Source organism: Sprattus sprattus (assembly GCF_963457725.1).
Source record: "Sprattus sprattus genome assembly, chromosome: 19".
Lineage (NCBI taxonomy): Eukaryota > Metazoa > Chordata > Actinopteri > Clupeiformes > Clupeidae > Sprattus > Sprattus sprattus.
In genome coordinates this window covers 5,394,162-5,421,880 of record NC_137917.1, presented here as the reverse complement: position 1 = coordinate 5,421,880, position 27,719 = coordinate 5,394,162, and the positions used below count along the sequence as shown (strand labels likewise).

Below are 27,719 nucleotides of genomic sequence, written 5' to 3'. Positions count from 1 at the left end.
CTCCGGTCACATGGTACGCCGATGTTTGTCTATCAATTAAAGCCTAGTTTAGATGTTGTTGCTATGCCGTGCATACAGTGCGCAGCGACTAATGGCGAGAGTTTACTGATCCACACGATCATGCCACATTGAGGAAAGGAATTTAACCACACACACCATCTTGTCTCTTGCGTTATTCTCCTGGCTGTTTTAATGAAACCGTGACTTCGTCTACAAATATGATTTCCCCGTGGGACCGACTGTACACGACGAGCTGCTGCCTCTGCTGTCATGTTCGGACAGGCACCATTATCCTTGGGACCTGGTACATGGTAAGCTGACGTCTGTGTCCACCCCAGCAACTACATTTACGCAGAGTGTAAATGCTGTTTCGTGTCATTCCCATTGTGTCTGACAGTCAAGAATCTGAATAAAATGAAGCCTTGAGCATTCACCCTACTTCTCGTATGCAGTACCTTGTGCAGTTGCATATGCCTTGGAATGACCGCTTTAAATATCATAGGCACTTACTGTTTGTGGGCTATTCTCCCATGTAGATTGCGAATGTCTGAAATCCATGGAACTGCAGTACTTTTCCCCACTGCATAGACAACAAGTTCACCTTATGATTGATGTATCTGTAGACTAGTAATAGTGATGCATTTTATTGTTAGACAAGGAATAACAGTAGACTACTGAGGTGTGAAATATTGTAGCCCAACAATAACAGAATGTTACAGAACATGAATATTTTAGCAGACATAACAATTGAGACTGAACTGCACAATTCATGTTTATTATGTTCATGGAAAAAATCTTGGGCTGGTATTACTGTTGGTAACACAGTTAAAAGCTGTAGACAATGGTCAATAGACTATGTATATTTCAGTTTAGTTGGGCAATGTATTAGTTCTAAACGTAAAACAGTTCCCCCACTATGATTATTTTAGTACCTAGGGAGATTTAGTGAAAAATATACCATTTGATACCTGATCTAATTGACTGGAATGCAGAAGACAAAGGTGGGTTTTCCATTACAGCAGTGCCATTGGATAGCCTTCTCATATTGTCAATAATGCAAAAGGTTTTATCTTTGTCAGCTTTGTTATTGGAGTTACTACCTGGCTGGTTAAGGGTAACTGTGCCCTTTGGCTGTAAATGTTACATCATGAGAGGGCCGTGTCCACTGTGTTGTAAGCTCAGGAAGTATAATAGAGGGGGAAATTGGTCACAGATATGAGATCTAGTCAACATGTTTACATCCGTGTAAAACAATCACAATCACTTTTTTGTTGCCTTTTATTATACAAGACATTGTTTGAGGGATCCCTCTTGTGCTTTCCCTCTCAAACCTTTTAGATGAATTCTTCATCATTGACTGGAAACAACCTTTCTTATCCAAGACCATAAACAATTCATAAAAGACCGTAGTGGTAGCAGTCATTCCAGAACAGTTCCTTTAAGGAGAGGGCTTATAAACGACCTGCCCCACCTGTGGCCCAAGGGGCTAATTGCTTAGGTGTAATCCTATTCTGCCTCCATGCATGTCTCAGTGGGAGCAGAGATGCTGTTTGCTAGATGTTTTAAAGAGCAAAATACGATTACATGCTGCCTACGGCCTCAGTGTATTTTAGGAACACTGTGTGTGAGACGGAAGGTGCACCATATGTTTGATTTTGATCAGTGTTTTAGGTGCACTTGTTACAGTGGTAGCCAGATAAAATATTGATTTGTGATCAAATGCTTTATTGTCACAATAGTTCAGAAATAACCATCAGCTATTTTGAATGGTTTGTTTAAACTGTTCTGTCTGGTAGGACATAACATACTATACCTGCCAGTGAGTTTCAAAACATATAACCATCACTAATTTAAGAAGCTCATCAAGACCCAACTCTTCAGAGAGCACCTCCCATCTACTAGTTATTCACTTTTTTGCTAATTCTTATGTAAAATAGTATTTATTGTTACAATAGGTCTCTATTACTCGTAGCTTGACTGTTCTCTTCCTTGTATGTTGCTTTGGACAAAGGCATCTGATAAATGACTAAATGTAAATGTAATCTCATCCATCATACTATGATGATGATGATGATCTGTAGAGTTGTTAGTATGGAGTTCTGATGTTCGTTTCCCCCTGCAGCTCATCAATGCGGTGGTGCTGCTCATCCTCCTCACAGCGCTCTGTGACCCAGAGCACTACCACCTCACCAGCGCTGAGCTGGCCAATGACCTCGACGTCATGGACGATTCCCGTAAGTCCTCCGCGACCCGCTCACACGCCCTCCAGGTCAAACACCTCCCAGCTGTCACCTTTCACCTGTAGCCGCGCACTTCAGGGAACTAAAGGGGGCTTAGTGTGTGTTTTGTGTACATCAGTGTACGTCTTTTAACATAGATAAATAATACTGTTACTATTAACTACTGTACTACTACTATAACCATAATGTATCTGAGATAATAATATCTGGTTATAATTTGTATAGAGGACAAAAGTTAACCTGTTGATTTTTTTTTTAAACAATCTCATGACACTTTTAAGGACCCCTTATTATGGGTCTGCTGAGCTTTCTGAGAACTTGAAAGCATCCGGCAGCGGCACCACACAGGCTGCCAGCCAAGAATGCTGAGTTTCAGGGCTGCTCTTCATGGCTGAGGTGGCCATAGTGGCGCTGCCACCTCGCATTAGAGCTGATGCTGCTGTCCCAGTTTTGCGGGGATTAGCCGGCCCTGTGATCCCCTGTCATTGGCTGAGCCCTGCCCGCAGCAGACCAGCAGTCCAGGTCACAGGCTTTATTAAAGGCACCAAAGGTTTTGTAATACAGGATACAATGTGCTGCTGTGTGGCTTTGCTCATATGGATAGCGTGTAAAAAAAAATAGGAATGATGTCCCTTTTTCCCCATTGTTTTGTTTTTGTTTTCTGCCTTCCTTTTATTAGAACAGTCATGTTAGTGAACATTTTGCTGAAACAGTCATGCCAGTGAGAGTGTGAGGCTGTGGCAGGGCTAACAGGACACGTAGGACATTTTCTGTTTTTTTTTTTGGAGCTGTGTTCACTGATATCAACAGAGTGTTGCGTCACATGACTGGATCACATGACTGAGTCTCCTAACTCATCCAACAGTCGATTCAGAAAGTATTCAGACCCCTCCATTTTTTTCACATTTTGTGAAATCGCATTTTTGTCTCAACAATCCACACTTAATACTCCATAATGACAAAGGGAAAACTATGCAAATGTATTAAAAAGGAAAAACTGAAATATCACATTGCCGTAAGTTTTCAGACCCTTTGCTATGAAACTTCAAATTTAGCTCAGATCCCTCCTATTTCTGCAGTTCATCTTTGAGATTTTAACACCTTGATTGCAGTCCACCTGCGGTATATTCAACTGATTTGACATGATTTGGAAAGGCACACACCTGTCTATATGGACCATTCTACCGAATGCGTGCAAAGTGCGGTCCCTCAACAATAAAAACCATTTACAAAACAATTAAGTATTTAGCCATAGATATTTACTAAGAATAGGTTATGGTCTATTTAAACCCAAGGCATTACATTAGATAGTGATAAGCTAAATATATACAAAATCATCATTTATAGGGAACTTTCTATTGGGAAGTAGCTGTCCCCCACCCTGACATCTAAATTTCAATTTTTCAACACTGAAAACTATTTTTATTTAAAAAACAAAATTTCAATAGTGTTATTTCAAAGATTTTTATGATTTAGTTTAAATAAAAGTTGTAAGATTAAGATTTATTGTGGGTTTAATTTGTGAGAATAAATAAACTATACTCAAAAAATCATATCCCCAGTTTTCATGTCACTACCGAAACACAAGAGTTTAGTCCATTGGCTGAGCCTGTGTTTTAGCCACGACCCTGCATTTTTGACCATGCAGTGACACTGCATCCCTGTCCCTCATGTTTGAATGGTATGTAGCTTAATCCCATAGTTTTTATATAAATGTGTTCCAAAGTCTGAAAATCGATGTGTAACCTTAAGAATCGTCACTACCGAACACATATTCTCTTCAATTTAGTACACTTTTTTGGCTTTTATGCAAAGTTTAATGTTTTTATGTGAATACTAGCCATGTGTTTGCTACCATTCTTTAGTTATGCTCAAAGTTATCTAGAATTGTCACTACCGAAACAGTCACTACCAAAACATATGGTAAAGTTTCGGTAGTGACATGATCATTTTGGTAGTGACAAAATTAAATGGTAAGTAGTTCAATCCCATAATTTTTAAATAAATGTGTTGTGTGGACTAAAGGGAGAGAAATTAACATCCATCCAATAATACAGTGCAGCACTACCGAAACACTGGATGTTTTGTAAAAAATACATAGTATATTGAGTAATCAACTAAAATGTTAGAATACTGATTGGATAATGTATGTTCAATTTCATCAATCAACAACTCTGGAATCAATATGATCAGTATTTTGCATTTTACAAATTATTGTTGCACTTCCATTTTGATGAATTGTATAAATGAACTTGGAAATTTGGTTAAAATTTCATTTTTATGGAATTCATTGTGAAAACCTTCAAGAAATATTTGTAAAAATACTCTTCAGAAAAGGGAAGGAAACACAATCTGAACAGGTCAATAATAATACTTTTTGAGTGACAATTTTTGGAAGAGGAAAAACATTCCAACACATTCTGAAAATACAATATACAAATTGTAAGATTTAGATTTATTGTGGGTTTAGATATGGTACAATATACATACGGACAAAGTTTTGGGAATAAAACATAAAAAAAATTCTAAATATTTCCGACCTGACTTTGCACCAATTCAGTAGAATGGCCCATATAAGGTCTCACAGTAAGACATGAGGTCGAAGGAACTGCCTGCTGAGCTCAGATACAAGGTTATATTGAGGCACAGACCTGGGCAGGGCTACACAAAAAATAAATACATAAAATAAATAAAATCTTCTGCATTTGAAGGTTCCCAAGAGCACAGTGTCCTCCATAATTCTTAAATGGAAGACATTTGGAACAACCAGGTCTTGAGCCAAAGCGCCTTGAGCTGGCTGCACGGTTAAACTGGGCAATTGGGGGAGAAGGGCCTTGGTAAGACAGGTGACCAAGAATGCGATGAAGAAAGCTCCAGAGATCCTGTGTGGAGATCGGATTAACATCCAGAAGTACAACCATTACTGCAACCCCCCATAGATCTAAGCTCTATGGCCGACTGGCCAGACGGAGGCATCTTCTCAGTGAAAGACACAGGAAGGACGGCCTGGAGTTTGCAAAAAAGCATCTAATGGACTCTCAGACTGTGAAAAACAAGATTCTCTAGTCTGATAAAACCAAAGACTGAACTGTTTAGTCTCAATGCTCATCACCTTCTAAAAATAATCCCAACAGTGAAGCATGGTGGTGGCAGCATCATCCTTTGGGGATTTGTTTCAGCTGTGTTTTAGGGAAAGCTGAACGGAGCAAAGTGCAAATATCTCCTTGATGAAAACCTGGTCCAGAGCATGTGCTGTCAGACTGTGCTGAAGGTTCACCTTCCAACAGGACAATGACCTAAAGCACACAGCCAAGACAAATCAGGTGGTTCGGGGACAAATCTGTGAATGTCCTGACTTATACCCAGTCCAACATCCCTGGAGAGACCTGAAACATGGCTGACCAGACGGTCATCATTATCCATCTAGACAGAGCATGAGCAGATCAGTAGAGAAGAATAGCAGTAAATGATATTCAGTTTTTCCTTTTTAATACATTTGCAATTAAAATGATTTTTGTAAGGCTGCAACATAACAAAATTGAAAAAAGGGCAGTAGGGCGGGGAGCTCATGGTGAGACGTGTCTTTAGGGAGTGAGACGTGTCTGTATGGAGTGAGACGTGTCTGTAGGGAGTGAGACGTGTCTGTAGGGAGTGAGACGTGTCTGTAGGATATTAGACGTGTCTGTAGGGAGTGAGACGTGTCTGTAGGGAGTGAGACGTGTCTGTAGGATATTAGACGTGTCTGTAGGGAGTGAGACGTGTCTGTAGGATATTAGATGTGTCTGTAGGGAGTGAGACTTGTCTGTAGGGAGTGAGACGTGTCTGTAGGATATTAGACGTGTCTTTAGAGAGTGAGACGTGTCTGTAGGGAGTGAGACGTGTCTGTAGGGAGTGAGACGTATCTGTAGGATATTAGACGTGTCTGTAGGGAGTGAGACATGTCTGTAGGGAGCTCATGGTGAGGCGCGTCTGTAGGGAGTGAGACGTGTCTGTAGGGAGTGAGACGTGTCTGTAGGGAGCTCATTGTGAGGCGCGTCTGTAGGGAGTGAGACGTGTCTGTAGGGAGTGAGACGTGTCTGTAGGGAGTGAGACGTATCTGTAGGATATTAGACGTGTCTGTAGGGAGTGAGACGTGTCTGTAGGGAGCTCATTGCGAGACGCGTCTGTAGGGAGTGAGACGTGTCTGAATGAGACGTGTCTGTAGGTAGCTGGCATTCAGCAGAGCTTCCTCCTGGCAATGTCACGCAGAGGCCGAAGGCATTCCAGAGTGCTGGGGCTTTCTTTTCACGACTAAATAAATCTTACATGGCCGCACAAGTTAATGGACATGCGTACATCTACAAAGACATTAAGAGTTGTTTGTGCGCAAAAGGTTATTAAACTGTTGAAGGGCCTCCGGATAAAAAATAAATAAAAATCAAATACAAATGCAGAAAACCATTCAAGTGTCGATGTTTGTGCATGAGCCAGACAGAGCAGTGGTGTTTGGGTGTCCCAGTGTCTCGTGGGGATGGAGGACTTGGGCTATTTTGGGATCAATATTCCCCTTGCATCACTTATCACAATGCTCCTGGAGCAGCCCCAGCCCTCAGCCTTGGCAGAAGCTGGTAAACGGCAGTTATGTAAGGCACAGAATGCAGGCAGGACAGGGGGAACGCAGGTCACAGGAAGCAACACAACCAGACCTTTTCTTTGGAATCGGTGTTAAGAGTTACTTTTGTCAAAGACCTCTTGTTGTGCTTTTATTTCCACTCTAGTTCATGTTTCTCCCCATCTCTTAACCCTTGCCCTCCTGTGTTTATACTTACAGACATGTGCATTGCCTCCGCAATCTCCTTACTCATGATGATGATTGCTGGAATGGCAACCTATGGGGCGTATAAGGTAACCAACTGTCATGTCAAATCTGTGTTGTTTCAGTTGTTGACAGGCCTTAGAAAACAAACAACAAGTGTTGCTATGAATCTCTAGATATCAGCATGCACTTAACTCCAATTTGTTTTGCATTCCCTAGAAACATGCAGCTTGGATCATCCCATTCTTCTGCTACCAAGTCTTTGATTTTGCACTGAACACCTTAGTAGCCATTAGCATCGTCGTCTATCCCAACACTATCCAGGATTACCTTCAACAGCTGGTGAGTAGATCAGGTTTCCAGAGCAGGACCAGGCTACTACATCAATTCTTCTGTAAAATGGATTACCATTATTAAAATTCACCATTACAGTGGCATGTAAGCCAAGTGTTGGAGATTTAAATCGCATGTTGAGACTGAGTTGGTGTTCATATGCCATTCATATGTATCACTGAGGAGCACTGGGAAAGTTAGTGGTCTTCATAGGTTGCTGGGTTGTATTCTTCCTTTTCTCTGTCATCCTGAACCTCCCTAAGATGATCTCTGCATCTTTATTTGACCCTTTTCCAGCCTGGCAACTTCCCCTACAGGGATGAGATTATGGACATGAATGTGTGCCTCGTCTTCATAGTACTCCTCTTCATTGGCTGCATCCTGGCCTTCAAGGTGACTAAATCTTCCTATTAACTATGTGGTGCAAAATGAATGACTTTTTGTTTGTTATATACCTATAACATTATCTATAACATAAAATGTATTGAGTTGGAGGAGTGTAGCATTCGCATAATGTTTTTCCATGTTGCCAGTCACAAGGCTTTTAGTCCTATCACCATTTCAGTAGACCAGGAGGGATAAACAACTCTCGCCTCTGGTGGGAATAGATTAATGATAGCACCGGCTGTCCCATAGCTCACATGCCAGTATAGGTTTGCATAAGTCACACATCAGACACACATGGCCTTAATGGCAGCTGACATGGAGCGGGTCTGGGGTAGAGCTGCTGGATCTGTGCCAGGCCAGGGTTAGCTCTGTATCAGAGTCTCCTGCTGCCTGGGACTCCAGGTGACAGAGGTAAAACACTCAGGGTGATATGTCAATGAGGAGAAATCTCACTGATCAGAAAAACATTCTTCAGGCTTCTCTGTTTAGGTGGAGGGACTTACCAGACGTTTTGTCGAAAGTGATGTACAAATTAATTTAGTGTAAAGCGTAATGGCATTTCCCCCAGGAGTTCCATAGGAAAGCTCACCTGGCATCAGCCAGGCTCTACCACTTAAAGTCTGACTTTAAAGGCAATACAGGGACCCATTCATGTGGAGCTTTCAGGGTGTTGCTCTTGGCCCGCAGGGTCAGGGTGCTGTCACATTACTCTGATACATGGCTGGGTGATTGGGTGTTTTGTAGTGAACATCTGTATGCTTTTCTGTGCTCTGTTAATAGTCCTTAACCTTACAACTGTGCCTCTGTCACATCAAAGCCCCGTGGTACAAAGAGAACTTAGTTCAAGGTCACTCAACCGAGAGAAGGAGGAAGGTGTGATGGAGGATTATATACTCAAGAGAAGGAGAGGGTCAGTAACAGTTCCTGGTGGGTTTTCGGGAAGAATGCTAAGGATTTGTAAATATTTTAATTGTGACAGAGGCTAAATATAGTTCATTCTTGGCCTTGCCACTTTAATTTCAAATTGTATCGTTGTTAACACCAATTGATTGAAGTATTTTCTGAATTAAATAAATACTGAACATTACACTATATTATCGCTGTTTTGTAATTATTTGTATAATATTATAATACATCATATAATCAGTAATGAAAAGAAACGATATAAATATAATCATTAAAGATACCCTTCAAAGATACTGCTTGTTAAGGGGAATGGGAACTGGTGGCTACCCTAATGATTTCTAGATTGTTCCAGAGCCCTGTATACTTTTTCAGAGGTGTACTGTTTCAAAACTTAGACTTTGATGTATCTGTTGCTGGCCAGTTCAAAGGTGACATCACTTTTGCATTAAGGAGATTAGGTTAAACTATAATACAGTAAGACTGCAGAGCTCTACAGTTTAAATTCAATGCTTTGTTTGGACAGAATTCTGTCTGGCAGGTAAAGAGTCGTTGAACAACCTTGGTGAAGGAGGATCATTCCTTATGTTTCCAGGTATCGGGTAGCAGCGCGTCAATTAGCGACTGCAGTATTTGTTTCACTGTACGTACTCCAGCAATTACCACAGAATGGGCTATTGTGATGTAAAGTGTGATCAAATACGTTAATAACCAATAATGACAGCGTCAACAAATGGGGCTACTGTTCTGTAGCCCTGGAAAGGCCGGGTGATATGGCCAGATGAGACGGTTGATGTTGTGCCACTGGAGTGGGATTTCCTCCGGGCTCTTCCGCGTAGGATGTAGCCATTTCTAACAGATGGTGTTGTGTTTGGCCTGAAACTGCAGCCGCCACTGTTAAAGCGAGGATTCAGAGATGTTGTTAGAGATGTTGCAGTTTGAACGCTGCACATTTGTTTTTCAGCTGAGAGTAAGCAAGTGCATGCCTTACTGGAAGAGTGAGTCATCCGAGTTATGTGGTTTGATTCAGTGCTGTCAACCATGCTGCAGCGAGCTGACTCTGGTCTTTCTCTTGTCATTATTTCTGAAATTCTGTTGCAACGTTTAAGTTGAGCCTCAAGCTTCTGGTCGCGTCTAGCTCTGGATACTGCACTTGGCTCACGCTGAAAAGACCTTTGAGTCTCTCAAGCTGGCTCTGTGACAGTTCAGGGGGCCACAAGATCCGAGATCCAAGTGCAGAAGTCCTGCACAGATTTGTGTGACGCTGTTTTTTTGTGATATACTTCCTGACTTTCTTGTCCTTTCTGTGTATCACTCTCTCTCTCTCACACACACACTGACTGCTGTTGTCTCTCCCCAGGCTTACCTGATCGCCTGTGTGTGGAACTGCTACAGGTATGTGAGTGGACAAGACACCACGGACATCTTGGTTTATGTCACCACCAATGACACAACGGTAAGTACCTGAACAATAAGTCTGAATTTACCACTAAGCTATTTCCACACTGTGATTCCCTTCCCTGGCCCCAGAGGCTGAAGCACTGTATGTTGTGTGTGGGATTGTTTATTTTTTCTTCCATCGATCTGGCAGTAGTCTCAAACTGAGTCTGGTGCATCTTCTCCAGATCACCTCAGTTTTTCCACAGGAATCAGCCCACTTTTCATCACAGGCAGAATGGTTATTTCCAGACCTTTTCAGAACATTTCCAAGTGAGAGTAAGGGACTGTCTTACTTCATCTCTTTGGTGGATCACCAAAAAACACCAAAGAAAGGAGCCAAAATAAGAGAAAAGAAATTACAAAGCCAGAGTAAGCCAGGGAGGTCAACTATGTAGGATTGTCGTATTAACTTGTAGTATAACTGAGGAAGGATTCAGTGGAAGCCCCTACAGAGACTTTACAAGGATAATTTTACTATTAGTCAATAGAGATCATATGTTTGGCTCAGGTGGCAGTTTATAACTCAATAAAGACCTAAACCACTTGGCTTACCTTTTAATAAAGACTTACATTTAGTCAAGTCGGGAGAACTCTTCTGTTGTGCTCGTCCAAAGACAACACAGGCACCAGAGGGAGCAGGAGAAATATGTCTCCCAGGATCCAGACCCCCGAACTGGTCCACACATGTGAAAGCCCCCCCCCCCACCCCTCAAACATTCCAACAGTAAAGCCATGATGGTGGAGGAGGAAGGAAGTATAAAACGGGGGCTTAGGACTAGAGCTTGTGCCGAGATGGAGCTCCCCACTGGCAAAGCCATTAGTGTGGACACTACCCTGTAAAACGCCCTGCTCCATAGGTTCATCTACCGGTATCCTATTGCTCCGCCTGGGGCCTGCAGCCTGTGATCCGCTCCTGCCTGCGTCACTGTCAGAGCACATTAGAGCAGATCGAGCAGGGGAGGAGAAGTACCGGGCGGAAACATGTGTGGAGATAGCGAGTAGCGAGGGGGGGGGGGGGGGTGGTACTCTCTCTCTCTCTCTCTGTTTTCTCTATCATGCACCACTCAATCTCAATTTCAGCTCAGGAGAATAAGGTAGCCCAGGCTAGCACAACAATGCTGCTATTGTGCAGGATTGCTTGATGTCAAAGCGCAGGGACAGGGAGCTAAGTTACGAGCTGTCAATAATTGATATCCTAGAGGAACAATATTTAGACCACACCGACGTCAGAGACAGGGCAACCAATGGATCTCCACTGTGACACTTGTGCTTCTTGCTGGGTCAGTGTAATTTGATGTGTGAACGCTTGAATCGATCACCACTGAACACAGTGGTTGACTAAATTCTCCATTCGCTGGGGGTTCCTTTTGGCTCCGTCTATATCTGATGTTCTTTTTTTCGACTGACATCAGATCAGTTCAGGGTAACTGAATGGACAGAAGCATGACTCACTGGTATCAGGCTGTAGCAGCTGCTACTACACTGCTACCAGATGCTCATTCCATATTCTCAGCACTTTAAATGTCACATCCAGTTTTCAGTGTCGTGCTTTATGCATGCAGGAGGGGGAAGTACTGTGTACTGATACTGTGTGCCTTGATTCCAATCCACCGTATGTTGTATTTATTTTTAATTCCTTTTGACACTTGTCTGCCTTTTTTGTCATTTTTATTAACGACATCTCTGCCCATGGTATTGTGCAAACACAGCAGATCCGTTCCTCCGCTACTCCTAGGAGAGGTCTGTGTTCTCTCTGGGTCTTGTTTGTCAGCTTGGTGATCAATAGTTCAACATAGTTCCTGTTTGCGGAGATGGATTACCTTTTCCTTTCATACATTCGTGTCTAAATGACGTTTGAGGTTTTTATGTATGAGTTGAAAGCAATCTGTTTCTCTATCCACGTATTTTTTATTTTTTTTTGTAAGCAGTCTTATGGGGAATATAAATAGACTAGGAGGCGATGATGTGTGTTTTTGGTGATGTTACGTTTTCCTGCTGCCTGTGATGGCCAAACCAGACGTGGAGAGCGTGAGCTCCTTGGTGTAGGTCCTCGTAAGTCAAACCCACCCACTGCTACAACAACCAGCCTGTGCTGTGCCTTCTCCCTCCTCGCTGTGCTTTTCAATTAATGGCTCTCAGTAGGGGATGTGAAAACACGTCTGTTGGTAGAGGCGGGGTGGGCACCTCTCCTCCATTCGCACAAAGACTTCTTCCAAAGGAAATGGTTTAGAAAATTAAAGGGTTTTGCAAGTGAGCGTGAAAAAAACAAAACCCTACAAAGGTTAAATTGTGCTTCACTACCATTTTCACAGGCTTGGTAAAGAATCCCCAGAACTGTGTTACATTCTACTAGAATAGTTTGCCTGCCTTTTGAAATGTGGTTTATAGAGAAAACATTTAGATTTTTAAATTCTGCTCTGATCACACACTGATCCCATCTTTGGTGTGTAGCCGTATGTCTCTGGACATCCTTAATCCTTTAACAGATGACATCCACAGGCTGGGCAGGGCGGGCGCGTTGGGCAGGGCTGGGGGCTAAGTGCAGCATTCTGTTGTGTGTGTGTGTGACATAGGCTGCTTAGCAGTGTGAGGAGTCATTGGCGGTGTCCTCTGACCCCGGCTGTTGAGATGGGAACAGATGGTCGTTTCCGAGACCACAGGGCCTGATTGTTTTCCCGCTGGATGCCACCACTGGAGCTTAAGTCCACAGAAAAGCCAGCGCACCACACAGCGGCAGTAGGAAAACCAGGGTCGATTGCAAAATAGATACGTGCACACACACATACACACACGAATGTGTACGAGCAGCACACACACACACACACACACACATTGGCATAACATGGCTAGAGCTCTTTGTGTGTTTGTGTCTGTGCACAAAGAGCTCTATCCATGTTGTGCTCTATTTGGTGTTCATGTGTGCTGAACCTTGACCTTTGAGACATGCCTCCATTATTGTCATGCCTCCATTTTTTGTTACTCTGTTTGTGGCTTGTTCTAAAGTCATTAGGCCTTAGCCCTGAGGGTGTTAAGATGGGGTGTACGTGTCTGTCTGTCTGCCACTGTTTTTAACCATTATTAGGATGCTGTGCTGTCACATCCTCTCCTCCCACTCCTGCCCCCTCCCTCCTAGTGGGCTCCAGCAGGTTACATCATAATCTTTGCGAGACGTTAGAAATCGCTGGGTTCATTCTGTACATTGGCACGTCCTCACGGAGGCGTGGGCACTTTCATAGAAATGTCGCACACAATCTTTGCTTACCATCACAAAACAGAATGGCGTGTCCAAAGCAGTGATGCAAATGGACATCATCACATGTAATAGTCTCGGTTCTGGTCTGCTGTACGTTGTGTGTTAACGCCAACCTGTGTCCCTCCCTTTTAATCCAAGCGTAATCGCATTGCTTGTCCACCCATGAAAAGATGCTTCATCGTCTCTCATCTGCAGCATATTTCTGATGATCTTTTTCTTGCTGATTGACAGGTGCTGCTGCCTCCCTATGACGACTCCATGGCTGCCCCGCCGAAGCACGCCCCTCCTCCATACGTGTCTATCTGAGTGAAGGACCTCCTTCTCCTGCAGCCTGGACTTCACTGTCTCTGTAGCCTACTCTCCATTCCATTGTATTCCACCCATCAGAGTTTGGGTCAAAGCCACTCAGTGATCTTATACACCTTCTGATACCACATCTCAGGCTGTTGTCTTCCTAGCCATCTACACATTGCTTTACTCAATAAGGTTTTTTCAGGGTTACCTCCTGTGTTAATGGCTTGAGGTCAATTATTATTATTGTTATTGCTTATAGTTTTCTGTGTTGATGGCATCTGGCAACCCAAAATTAACTGTATCAACTCGTTACTCTGAGCCCTCTGCAGAACCTCTATAAGCCTCTCATCTGGAGATGTGTGTTCCTTCTCAATAGTTATGCTGGTATCTTTCATGTTTATGTGAGTGACTGTGGTATTGACAGGGTTTGAACTCCTGATCGCTGTGGTTTGCGTTGGGAGAATTAAATACTATCCCCACATTTAGCTGAATTACTCCAACATTGAGAGCATAGGCGATTGTTGTAATTGTTGGTTTGTTTGTGTTTTTCTTTTTTTCTTACTTTTGTACAAGTGTGCAGGGTGACCCTAATGAGAAGAGATCCAAAGAGTCCTATAATCAATAAGAAGAAGCTGAAACCGTATTCCTCACGCTTTTTCAATTTCTGATTTGTGTTACTAGATTTGTGATATTTTATTGGACAATCACATTTGTTTTGTCGGTGTAAATATCATGTATGTTGCACTTTAGGAACAATGCTTGGAAACAATGGGACGCCGATGTTTGCATTGTGTGAGAATCCCAAAGATTTGCACTTTTCCCATAATCTCTAATGGCTGTTCACATACGGTACTTCCCTATAGTCCCATAGATAAATACTATTAGGATACTTTTGTGAATGAAAAATGTGTGAATATCTGAAATAATACTTGTGTTAACATAGTAGAATAGAGGTAAGCACACGCTACATAAAACACAGCAGAACATTTTAGTGCAGTTTATTTTTTTCGGTCCACCTTATTTGGTTTCAACTGGACATGGATGATTGATTACACTAGAATAGATTATATTGCATGTCCTGGATCAACCTAATTGAGTCTTGGGAAGAAAACGGTCTCCCTTTTAAGTAGCCGAGTGAGTCTTTGTACTCCCCAAAGAGATGTGACTTACTACCAATAGTTATGTTATTAATATTGTATTAAATGTTAATAAATAGATGGGATATCTCCTAAGAGGCTCTTGGTGAATATGGGCTCATGACTGATAAACAAGTCTCCAGTGACAACACTAATGGCCACAAACACATGTATGTACATGTGTTCACAGAGTATTTTTGATATTTGAATGAATCAAATGCAGGGTAATCAGTTAATAATTTGATGATTCTCTTAATTGACAAAAAACTACAATAACTTTAGGTGTACAAATAATGGCCACACTATTACAAGAAAGAAAAGTGTGATGTCCTTTTCCATAGTGGTACAAAACCTTTAACTTTTCTACAAGTTATGACATTTGGGTGAATTAACAAGTACCAACATATATATTTTTTCTTTCGATGGTTAAAGCTAGTTTGACAAAATAATGTATTTGTAGCAGTAAAATGACAAATAAAGAGAAATATGTCTACCAAACTCTGTTGTTTATGCCTTATCATTGCACTTGGAGTGAAAGAACTAAGGTGGCAAGAGAACGATAGATGAAATGTACCTCAAGCTGTCCTTTCTTTGAAGACAGATGTCTCATTGCCATGGATAGGATGAATGGAGTTCCTTTTGAGACAGAGAAAAGCATCCAAAATTAGGAATACCTGTTAGACATCAACAATCATTGCATCGTTGTATTTAGAACTTTTACAAATTCGGCTAACTATACCAGTGTTTTATTTTTCTGAAGATGAAAATGAAGTACCAAAAATCTTAACACCGAATCGTAGATAGAATTGAGTTTAACAACTTACTTAAGAAAAGACCTGCACGACTGCATGTGTAACATTTTAATTTCTATTGATAAATGGTGGCTATACCTTAAGGGCGTTTGGCCCCAACGCAAAGGACTCCATTATTCCCCTCCATGCTCAGAGACCTACCTGCACCTGTCAGTCCTCACGTAAAACCCCCAGTGGGCAAGCAGTGGGCAAGAGGGCTCATAAAGTCCACTTTGTACGACAGGTATTCTCACGGTGATTGGGCTCGACTACATCCAGGTACAAAACCCTTTTCCAATCTTTCCTCTCTTCTACCATTACCTCTTTAAGGTCAGACAGTGCAGTACATTCAGGGCTAACACTTGGCATTCATGTAGGAGTACTCCCAGAAGAGGACCAGACAACTGAATGACTTTAAGAAGAATGAATTCCATTTGGTCTGTATGAGGGCAGTTTTGCAATGTGTTCTGAGCACGAACATCAGGTGGTGAGTTTTAAAGCTGTTCCACAGCTGTTGTTTATTGTTTACAAGTGCAAAAAGTAGGCTACTGTCTCATCTTGGGCTTAAATAATTTAAATGATAAAAAAAATATTTAAATAACTGTTTTTGCTTTTTATATTGATACATTAATAGGCTACTATATGATATTAGCCCTACGGCCAGGGGTGCAACTGCCCAGTGTCAGGGGGGTATGCAGCAACAATTTTGGAGCCCCCCCCCCCCCCCCCCCAACCCCCCCCCCACCCTAACCCTAACCCTAACCCCCCCCCCCCCCCCCCCCCACACACACACACGTTTTTTTTTCTTTTCTTAAACAAATAAATAAATAAGTGTGCCAGACATCATCATGTATGGGCTTTAAATAATAAAGGTTTATTTTAAAGTATATCAGTCACTGCATGCCTACCATAATGGTAATGGTACGCTATGGTGCATACAGTATATACTGTACACACACACACACACACAAATAGATATATATTAGTAAATAATAAACAGTTGCAAACATTAACATTATAATGATAACCATTGCAACATAATGCTTTAAAACGCAAGAGTAAGACTGCAAATAAAGATCTTTAAAGGTGATGATGTGTAACAATGCTGCTACCAAAATATTCTAGAGTGCTCTTTAGTTGCTACTAAATAATAACACGCCGTGCCTTTGCACTTGCCCATTCATCTAGTATTGCATCATGCCAACAGATAGCCTGTATGTTTGACAGCACAGCTAACATGAACAGCTAATTGATGAGGCTTAAGCTAGCCATAAACCCCCATTTGGCTGCTACATTTCATGTTAGCAAACGCTAGCTAGCCTGCTAGCTAATCTGTTAACATTATTTGCAAGCCTCCAAGCACAAACGTAAAGTCACCTTAAAACCTACCTGTTGCCTTTCACCATCCACTTATTTAATTGCTGTCGCATCCCCTGACATGTATTCTCCTTTGCCCTCTTTCTTTTTCTGTTCCCAAAGCTCCCAACAGCTTTTTTGCTTTATCCATCTTCCATCCAACCAACTCACTACTCGTAGCTTAGTTCGAACTGCTTGTGTGTTTAGCGGTCATGGCCTCACGCTCCCTCTTCTATGTCAAAATTCTATTATGGAATCTTAAGAGATAAGGCGCCTACTCTAGCCTGCTTAGTCCTCTAAAATGTTATAAAATTAAGGAAATGCAAAAATGATTTAGAAACGCACAACAGCAGCTACATATAGAAAATACCAACATGTTTTTTTTTTTTTTTTTACCATCGCTTTGGCGCTCCCATGGTGCGGCGCCTCTATGCGCCGCATACAGCGCATACCCACTTTTTGCGCCACTGCCTACGGCATATCCAATACAATGAGGTAGTGATTGAGTCCTAGAAGTTCTATAATTATAGCCTAATTGGTGATAATCAGTGAACTTTCCTGATGAAGAAAGAATACTTGTACGCACCGTAATTGTATTGTATTAGCCTACATGATGAAAACATAATTCTGGTGTCTCAGTCGATTCATAAGTCGATTCATTCTTGGTGTATAAATTAGTAATAATGAAACAGGTAGTCATCAAGTTTGAAGTGTCTCGGCACGATTTCAGGCGTAACCAGGAGCTGCGCAGGAACAGACAAGCGCAGAGTCCAGGGAAGGCGAGAGGAAGAAAAAAAACGTTGAATGGGTCCGGGAGGAGGCAGAGAACATCTGTGCGTGTGTCAGAGTGTGATAGAAAGTGTTTTCCTCCCGTCTCGCACAGGTTGAATACTTGCAGAGAACCATTTCGCTCCCCTCACTCAACTCTTGACGGAAAAGTCATCTTTTGCTGAACTGCGGTAAGTGGTATCATTTGTTTACTCGGCTTTTTTTTACGGCTGTTCAATGAACAAATTGAAACCAATGTTCTTGGGTATAAACAACAAGTGAGTGAGCTCACCTGTGTCGCTGCGTAAACACAGGAGACGGCTAGTGGTTTGGCATTGGACACATTTTTCTTCCATAATGAAAAGTCATTACCGGGACGGTTATGTGTTTACAAAACATGGGGAATTCAGATGCTTCAGGAGCAGCTTGACATTTTACACAATTTTAATTTGTTGTTGAGTGTGTGAGAGTGTCTGTCGCTCAGGTACTATACGTACTAAGGTACTTGAGCCTTTTTAGATATATGTTTTGCTAATGTGCAGCTAATGGTGATGGAGATTATTTCCAAACACTGTTAATGACTTTAAAAATGTGTGAATCAAGTGCCTTGTATTATTAATTACCTTATAAGAATCATGTGCTTATGAAAGCAGGAACATGGCTTTTCTGTGCGTGTGTGTAACTTCGAATATTAAGTGCCACTTAGGCTGCATATGAACAAGAGCATGTTTAGACTAGAGGTGATAAGAAGGGAACTGTGCTTCTTCCGACCTTGTGCAAAACTGCAATCCTTGCAAGACAAGGAGACTCGGACGTGAGAAATCCACCACGTGGTTATCCCTGCTGAAAGCTAAACATCTGACTATATAAACCTTGTGCGATGGGTTTATCAAGGCCTTCACTTTCAGCCTTGTGCTGGGAGGGGAGCCCGATTGCAATTGTTGTTTGTCTAATAAATATACTTATATGCAGCTCCAGAGTCCTGAGGTAACTAGGGTGAATTTTCACCTATCAGATGGTGTCTTCATCCTTCTGCTGGGGATAATTAAAAAAAATACTGTATATACTTTCTTATATTACACAACACTATTTCAATTACTAATGTTGCAACTAGTGTGGTCCAAATATATCCATGTGTAGCTGGCTTCTCTCCCTTATTTATTTTGTATTAAATTCTGCCTGCGCCCTTGAAGAGGATGTACACCGTTTATCTTCACTCATTCTTATTTGAGATGCATACAAATACAGGAAACAAAAACAGAAACGGCATTTCATTCAGGCTGATGAAATATGGAGCGTAGGGACATGCAAGAAGGCAGGGAGTATTCATAATAGCTCTAAGGTCAGAGGTCAAATCTCAGTGGTCACTGTCTTACACGCCCTGCCCTCGCATGGTTTCAGAATGCACTTGCCCCATGCTCTGTATGTTCTTATGGTTATTGCTGTGGTCTTGTTTGTCTCAGTGTCCTTCTCATCGCCTGGCTGAAATGAAGACCCTGGTCCTTTGCCTCCTCTCCCTGCTGGCCTGGCCTGGGGCCTGTGGACAGGGCCGACAGAAGCACCGCCCACGACCACTCTCTTTCAAAAGCCAGAGGGACCCTGTCCTACAGACCAACTCGCTGGGTAACAGAAGAGAAATCAGAAACCTGAGTCAAGTACAGGTTTGGGTGGAATAATGGAATGGCTGGACTGTTTCCATGCATGTTTGCCGTTTTGTGTGTGTGTGTGTGTGTGTGTGTGTGTGTGTGTGTGTGTGTGTGTGTGTGTGTGTGTGTGTGTGTGTGTGTGTGTGTGTGTGTGTGTGTGTGTGTGTGTGTGTGTGTGTGTGTGTGTGTTTAGGAGGTTATGGGTTGGGGTTAGGGTCAGGGCATGTGGGTTTGCGTTTCACATCTACTTCAGGGATTTGCTGGTGTGTGTTTCCTCTGATAGAGATGATCAAGTCCTCAGTGTTGACGGCGTTCAAATATATCCTCTGCAATGGACAAGTGTGCCAAGGCTTAATGTATTCACTTCAAAGACAGTTTTCTTTATGTGTCTGCCAAGTCCCACGGTAGCCACCGTACAGCATACCCTTGTGTTGCTTAGATTATGGAGAACTGCCTTCCTAATGCTTACCGCAGCAGTATACTGTATATAATACCAGACGCACACCATTTAAGGAAACATCCAACCTTATTTTACATTTTACTGACAACTCAATGAAAAGAAGTTAATTCCATCTTTGTGGCAGCACATAGTGCCAATTTATGTTTCAAATCCCAATTTGGGGGTTGACAATTTCTCCGTTGATGGTGGTTGTTAAAAGCAGCTTGTGTGAGTTAGCAGGATGCTAAAGATTCCATTTCATCTGGTCTTACCACAGAGAGCCAGTGCCAAGGCAAGCCCCTGGACTTTGTCTTCGTCATTGACAGCTCACGCAGCGTTCGTCCGGACGACTACGAGAAGGTGAAGACCTTCATCCTGAACGTGCTGAGCGTGCTGGACGTGGGTGAGGACTCCACCCGCGTGGGCCTGCTGCAGTACGGGAGTGTGGTGCAGAACGAGTTCTCCCTCAACGCCTTCCGCCGGCGGGCCGATGTGGAGCGCGCCGTCCGCAGCATGGAGCACCTGGCCTCGGGCACCATGACGGGACTGGCCCTGCGCTACACCACCGAGGAGGCCTTCTCCGAGGAGCAGGGCGCCCGGCCCAAGAGCATGCAGGTGCCCCGCGTGGCCATGGTGGTGACGGACGGGCGGCCGCAGGACACGGTGGAGGAGGCGGCGGCCGGGGCGCGGGAGGCGGGCATTGAGATCTTCGCGGTGGGCGTGGGCAGGGTCGACATGGACACACTGAGGGCCATTGGCAGTGAGCCACACTTGGAGCATGTCTTTCTGGTTGCAAACTTCAGCCAGATTGAAACTCTCACTTCAGTGTTCCAGGACAAGCTCTGTGCGGGTAAGATGGGGCTCAAATATTTCAGAATTTGTTGGTTTGTATGTTTCTGTTCTACAGTGTTGGCATGGTGTTTATTGTTAACATCTGTGGCAGGCTTATGTAGGTGCAACATGTACATTTGCAATCTATACAAATTAATTTGTAAGCTGTGTGTGTATGTGTGTGTGTGTGTCCATGTGTGTCCATGTGTGTCCGTGTGTGTGTGTGTGTCCGTGTGTGTGTGTGTGTGTGTGTGTGTGTGTGTGTGTGTGTGTGTGTGTGTGTGTGTGTACATATGTGTGTGTGTGTGTGTGTGTGTGTGTGTGTGTGTCTCTGTGTGTGTGTGTGTGTGTGTGTGTGTGTGTGTGTGTGTGTGTGCGTGCGTGTGTGTGTCATTCATTTGAGCTACAGATCTGTGTTCAGAGGTGGACCACCAGTGCGATCACATCTGTGTCAGTGCACCCACCTCCTACATGTGCAAATGCAGGAAGAGCTACATCCTGAACCCTGATGGCAAAACGTGCCGTGGTGAGTCCTGACCACAAATCAGACCTAAATCAAATCCTAAATCACACTGCAAACATAATTCCATGTGTGCTTTGGAAAGATAAAACCTGAAATCTACCCAAGAAGTAGGAGTAGAAAACCCTTAAAACAGCTGGTTGATAGCCTTTTCTTTTTTCCATTACAGTCATACAGAGCTGCAGTTTTATTGGGCCAAGATGGAATAACCAGCTGGCAAAGTTTATGATTTTATGATTTTTAAATTAACTATTTTTACATCCCCCTGACAACTTTCAACTTTAAATTATTTCACTATTTACACACCTCTGGAACAGTTTGGGCTGCCATGTTCAACAGTGATAAAATGTGATGTGTAAATCTATGAGCTTTGATTTATACTGACCTTTAAAAATGGAGATGAAGAGAATCCTTTTTCGCCCCAGTGGTAACTATCCCTTTGGTGTCCACCTCCCTTAGAGGAGGACACGTGTGCCATGGTTGATCATGGGTGCCAACACATCTGTGCCAACCTGCCTGAGGGCTACGAGTGCAGATGCCGAGAAGGATTCGAGCTCGACGAGGACGGGAAGACATGTCGCAGTGAGACTCCTCTTTTACTGCACTTCCATTCCTTTACTGTACAGTTCTTTTTCTTTTCATTTTTTTTTAAATTTGATTGCATTGCCATTTCTCGAGTGTTGACACAAACCTGCGTCAGTGGTGATGGCAGATAGGTCTGGTTCATGGCAGATTTGTGTGGGCTTCATAAAGGAAGGTGTCAAGTTAAGTGTTTCCACACATTCTCCCAAATGAACCATGCAGTGTAAATAATATATCAAGTTCTGGTGGAACTGGGGAACTTGATACATTTAATATCTTTGCATTTCCTCGGTTACATTTAGAGAGGGAGTAAAAGCTGACAACTAGACTTTCCTTGTCTAACCCTAGGTTATGCTATCAGGCTGTCAAGGCATAGAATTTTATTGTGCTTTTAAACATTATTTTTTATTTTTTGTCTCAGAAAGAAGTATACCGGTATGTGCATTGTTCTGCTAGGAAGTTCTTCCAGGAAGCATGGTAATAGTTAGTTGTCTGCAAACTCTTTGTTTAGAGGTCTGTATTTTTCAATCAACATGAAGGGCAAGAACAGTCAATTGAGATGGTTAATGGTGGTATGCGCAGAACTAAAAGCAATACAACACATCTGAGTAATGAAGAACAATCCATCCAACTGTAACGTTTTATGTAACCTTTTGAAGAAATTGATTTCTGTGACCTGGGGAACCATGGCTGTGAACACAACTGCATCAGTACCGCCGACTCCTACGTCTGCAGTTGCAAGAAGGGCTACATCCTCAACCTGGACGGCAAAACATGCAGCAGTAAGCACACTAGAGTCATCTGATCCGTCTGCACTTAACAGTTTAGCTTATAATGTGTTTTTTTCTGCTATATCCCGATGGATTTAAGAAATATACAGAAATAACATATTTTATTCATAAATGTACAGATTTTGTCTAGGCTAAACTGTCACTTAGGTTTTGCCAGACATCTCTGAAATGAATAAGTTAGTGCATTGCACGTCACTGAACGTTTCATCGTGCAACATAGAAAGCTCCCTTAAAAGCTTGTTGGCTCACGGTTAATGGACAAGTAAGCTGCAGTTAAATCACCAACCCTCCCACTGCACCCTTGGCTCATTCCGTGCTCCCTCTGCTCTGTGCAAGTTATGAAATGACTCCAGTCTCTCTCTGTGCCTCTCTGCCTACCCTCTGGAACTGAGACTCAGGGCCTCGCGTGGCCGCACAGCTGTGTTGAAATCCCCCTGGATCCACTCCACTTGGAGGCAGTCTTTCCTCCTACACATGCACTGATGTATTGGAACAATGTCTCTGGACACCCATGGGGGGGAAGGGGTACTGTGTTCTGTGATTTGTACTCTGTTGAGAAGAATATGTCCTTGTGGAAGACACCAGTACTCCCTCAATACAGATAATGATGAATCATGTCAGCTCTCTCATTTCTGCAGCTATTAGGAGGGTGTTCCATGGCAAATGGAATATTAATCTATTATGAATGTCAGGCATTCTCTCTGGGGTGTAGTAGAACATTGACAAATTCACAAATTCTATTTGAAGAATAGTAATATGGAAAGGAGATAAGAGTTGCAGTTGTAGAACTCATTGGTCATACCTGAAAGAGGTATGTTCACTCTGTATGTTAAGAAAGTGAGAAGAATATATATTCCCCTTACGCATCCTATTGCTATCGCTTCAGAAATTGACCTCTGTGCTCAGGACGAACACGGCTGTGAACATGAGTGTGTGAACACAGAGGACTCGTTTGTGTGCCGCTGTCATGAAGGCTACACACTGAGACCTGATGGCAAAATCTGCAAAAGTAAGTTTGTGTTTCAATGGCGTACATTTTTAATTAAACCACCTCAAGTTCTGAATCAAAACTATTTCATCTCGTGTTAAGATTGGAAGAGTTGTGAGCTAAGTGGACAAACATATATCTCTTTTGGAGTATGTGTGGTCATAGCTAAGTCAGAATATGTGCTATGCTCTTGTTTGCTACACAGGAATTGACATCTGTGCTCTGGGCGATCACGGCTGTGAACATGAGTGTGTGAACACAGAGGACTCGTTTGTGTGCCGCTGTCAGAAAGGCTACACACTGAGACCTGATGGCAAAACCTGCAAAAGTAAGACAGATTCATATTTGTAACCGAAGGCATATTATAGAAAATTCATTACATTTTCTCCATTTTACAGTCATACTAAAAAGTGGCAACGTTGTGTAACCTAAAACATTAACCTATTGCCAATGCTCTTCACGTCAGAAATTGACCAGTGTGCTCTGGGCGATCACGGGTGTGAGCATGAGTGTGTGAACAAAGAGGACTCGTTTGTGTGCCGCTGTCAGAAAGGCTACACTCTGAGACTTGATGGCAAAACCTGCAAAAGTAAGTAAATGTGTCACTGACCTATTTCAGTTCTACCTGCACAGTTCAGTTACTTATTGGCAGCTGAAGGATAACTTAGATGGATGTGAGTGTAAAAACTTGCATTCATTCTTCATTAATATTCCAAGTATTATAGCCACTTTTTAATGATATATCTATGAAATAATTGTCAAGTAAATGTATCTGTTATAACTGTTATGTCAAAAAAGATCTTGATAATCATGTGATAGTCATATAATTGCACATAGAGCCTGAGTATAGGAAATGATGCTCGCCTGAAGGGATTCTCCAATGGCCTGCCCTAACCTGCTTTTATTTTGTCGCTGGTATTTGTGTTATGTCATTTGTGAATGAAAGTCAAGGCCACTGTTAATCCATGTCCTCATAACAGAGTGACTTTTTTTCCTCAGGATTAAATAGAATATAATGACCAGCTAGTGGCAGCCAGGCAGGGTGCCCTTTGGCACAAACACGCATGCATACACTACTGCCACTTGTCAAAAGCATGTCATGTTTACATTCTTCTTTAGACTTTTAGGACTTCCGCAGGAGGTGACAGAAGGATAATGCTAATGTGGATGGTGACGTGGTGGCAGGTCCATCAGCACAGGCGTGACTGTCACTGATTCTGTGGCACCTCACCAGCCTCACAGAGGGATCAATCCATTTCAGTTATTGATTTCACTAATTGCCTTCCTGTGTCTGGATGTGACTCTCATTCTGGGATTCCAAGGCAGACTACCAGTTCTACTCCTGTTAACATTTTTTTGATTGGCAAATAATATCACAGTATCTCAGTGACTTGTGGATGACTAAGCACACGCACACGCACACGCACACGCACACTTTCTTTTCTTGCTATTACTGTATGATTTCATCTAGTTAGCTTTTACCATTACATGTATTTGTCCTAAAATGCCCTTAAAATGAACTAGAAGTTTAGAATTACATGGCGTCTTTTCTGAGAGAAGTCATTTTCAGAAACGGCCTGTCGTATACTTATAATATATAAGAGCGCGTGTTGTGTGCTCATTGACCTAATGTGCCTTCCTGAGACGTCAGTGCTGTTGTCCTTCCGAGGGGTCATGCTCAGGACTCCTCCTTCAGCCCAGATGCTGTGAAGCTTTCATAACAGCCCAGCTGTGTAATACCTGTGACAGCAGGCACACTTGGACCTGGAGTTCACCAATGGGCAAGAAGGAATGGCCACAGGCGTTAGATTATGTCCTTCACTTGAGAGCAATTGCGGTTGCTGGTTCAATAGCAGACTTTGGAGTCAGACAGTGGAATTGCTAATTAGAAACATGTGATTCACAGAGAGATGTGATTCACAGACAACTGGTGAATCTGAGCATTCAATTTTAGTGTTTGAATGAAAATGCTTATCTGTTTAAGTACCAGGAATGCAAGTAGAGGCAAAATCATGTGTTTTAGTCCTGATGACAATGCTACAGTTTTATATTCTGTATTTTTCTTATGAACAGGTCAGGACATTTGCCAGACTGTCGACCATGGCTGTGAGCATCAGTGTGTCAGCACCGCTAGGGCTGACTCTTACGTCTGTATCTGCTTCGAGGGCTACACACTGGCCGAGGATGGCAAGGGTTGCAAAAGTATGAGGTTATCACATTTCATGATGCTGTGTTTGTGTATGTGCAACGTAAATGTTGATTATTAATGGCAATTGAGCTTAACTCTCTGCCATCTGATGGCTAAAATAAGAAAAATCAATCTCAGTGAAATTTCAGTGCTTAAAGTTATTCACCCTTTGTGCCAGAGTCTGACTGTGGAGGTGGGGTCATGGACTTGGTGTTTGTGATTGACGGCTCCAAGAGCCTGGGTACGGCCAACTTTGACCGGGTGAAGAAGTGGGTCAGCGGCATCGTGGAGACTCTGGCTGTGTCCAAACGTGGCACTCAGGTGGGCCTAATCCAGTACTCCACGAAGGTGCGCACGGAGTTCACCCTGGCCCAGCACCACAGCGCCCAGGCCATCCAGCAGGCTGTGGCAGGCATGCAGTACATGGGCCGAGGATCCATGACGGGCTCGGCCCTCAGGCACATGTTCGAGCACAGCTTCTCTGCGGCAGAGGGTGGTCGCCACAGAGTTCCACGTGCCTGTGTGGTTTTCACCGACGGCCGCTCTCAGGACGATGTGTCTGGGTGGGCCACCAAAGCCAAGCAAGCTGGTACCTATTAGGAGGTTCTCAATGTTTTTGGAATTGAATATGTTTGATGTTTGTCTTTACTGTTGTGTTGGAGGTTACTTAAAACATGAGGTTGGGAGTTCAATCTCAAATGGACATGAAACCCATTGTCAGTGTCCGGTTTGATGCGTTTTCATGTCCAAACATGCGATCAATATCTTGGATTCTCCTGTGAAGGTGTTACGATGTATGCTGTGGGTGTGGGTAAAGCCATAGAGGATGAGCTCAGAGAGATCGCATCTGAGCCAGACGACAAGCATCTCTACTATGCTGAGGACTTCAGCCACATGGGAAACATCACCGACAAACTTCAGGCTGAGATTTGTCACGGTAGCGGTCTTCAGTTAATTCTCAGTCATAATAATTATCATTTACAATCATTTTAGCACTACCAGTAAATTCTAACATTGCATTGCTAGTTGGGGATGTAGAGATGTCCAAGGAGCTGGCATATACTTGTTCCTCTCTCAGTATGGGAAATATCCCTTTGCCACATCTGTTTCTTTCTAACTCAATACCAATTTCCCTCTTCAAGATCCCAGACACATGAAAGTCAACTTGGAGGGAAGTCTTTTTCTGTAAGATTTACACAAGGCCATGCCTTAAGTGTTGTAAATGCTATCACAGCACTTTAGAAGACAGATGGTATCTTAAAAACTTGTGTCGAAAGAATGATTGATGTAGACTGTTTGTGTTTAATCTTTCATGTGATTCGGTATTACCATGTGAATCTTAGGGATGACCTTTCAGCTCAGCCAGGTCCAACCATTAGTAACTCATAAATATTACTGCAATTATACTTAACTCACAATGATTAATGGCATGATGACTGCTGGCCATCTATGGTAGACACTGATCTTCAGAGACGGATATGCCTTTCTGTCCAGAGCTGAACTAACAGCCATTTTGATCACTGACAGGTGGCAGATGACGTGTCCCTGCTGGACCTAACTGGACTTCTGTTTTCTTGGTGTATCTATGCCCCCTACTGGCAAAACCAAATAGCTAGCTCAAGCAAAACGTTTGAATTTGTCAATGACTAAACAGTCCTTATGTGCTTTCCCAGGTAAACCAGCTCCCACAGACCAGTGTGAGTGCAACAGTTTGGTAGCCTTCCAGAATCAGGCCTCAGAGCAAATCAGAAAGCTGACCCAGAAACATATCCTTTCAGACTTGCGTTCAATGTGGAAATGTAAGTTTTTAGTGCACCGTTGATGTATAGCTCCTGCTTTCCTTAACTGGTAAATACTGGAAGCAATGACAAAGAAGATCGAGAGCCTGGAGAACCCCAGAAAGACCAAGTGAGAAAGAAACCTGTGTACTATGAAGGCCTTTACGTAACTATTGTTCAGTATGTGGGGTGGAGGAGATACTGAAGGGATCTATAACAAACTGTTGTATTTAAGATAAACTCCTCAAAAAAAGTTTGGA

The 27,719-nt window shown here is 42.8% G+C and overlaps 2 protein-coding genes across 2 annotated transcripts; both read left to right on the top strand.

The window, feature by feature from the left end:
- Positions 1 to 70: 70 nt before the first annotated feature.
- On the top strand, positions 71 to 15,270 carry LOC308381038 (lysosomal-associated transmembrane protein 4B-like). Its single transcript, XM_080858536.1, has 7 exons — positions 71 to 311; positions 2,123 to 2,234; positions 7,051 to 7,124; positions 7,255 to 7,377; positions 7,666 to 7,761; positions 10,019 to 10,114; positions 13,583 to 15,270. Exons 1-7 carry the CDS (start codon positions 219 to 221, stop codon positions 13,655 to 13,657), a joined length of 669 nt encoding a protein of 222 aa, XP_080714662.1. The 5' UTR covers positions 71 to 218; the 3' UTR covers positions 13,658 to 15,270.
- A 2,517-nt stretch (positions 15,271 to 17,787) lies between these two features.
- LOC308380863 (matrilin-2-like) lies at positions 17,788 to 27,712 on the top strand. The gene is made up of 14 exons (XM_080858308.1): positions 17,788 to 17,887; positions 19,160 to 19,319; positions 20,059 to 20,631; positions 21,022 to 21,138; positions 21,592 to 21,714; positions 22,374 to 22,496; positions 23,392 to 23,514; positions 23,699 to 23,821; positions 23,960 to 24,082; positions 25,567 to 25,695; positions 25,860 to 26,270; positions 26,466 to 26,618; positions 27,355 to 27,447; positions 27,538 to 27,712. The coding sequence occupies exons 2-14, from the start codon at positions 19,184 to 19,186 to the stop codon at positions 27,591 to 27,593; spliced, it is 2,283 nt and encodes a 760-aa protein (XP_080714434.1). The 5' UTR covers positions 17,788 to 17,887; positions 19,160 to 19,183; the 3' UTR covers positions 27,594 to 27,712.
- The last annotated feature ends 7 nt before the right edge of the window (positions 27,713 to 27,719 follow it).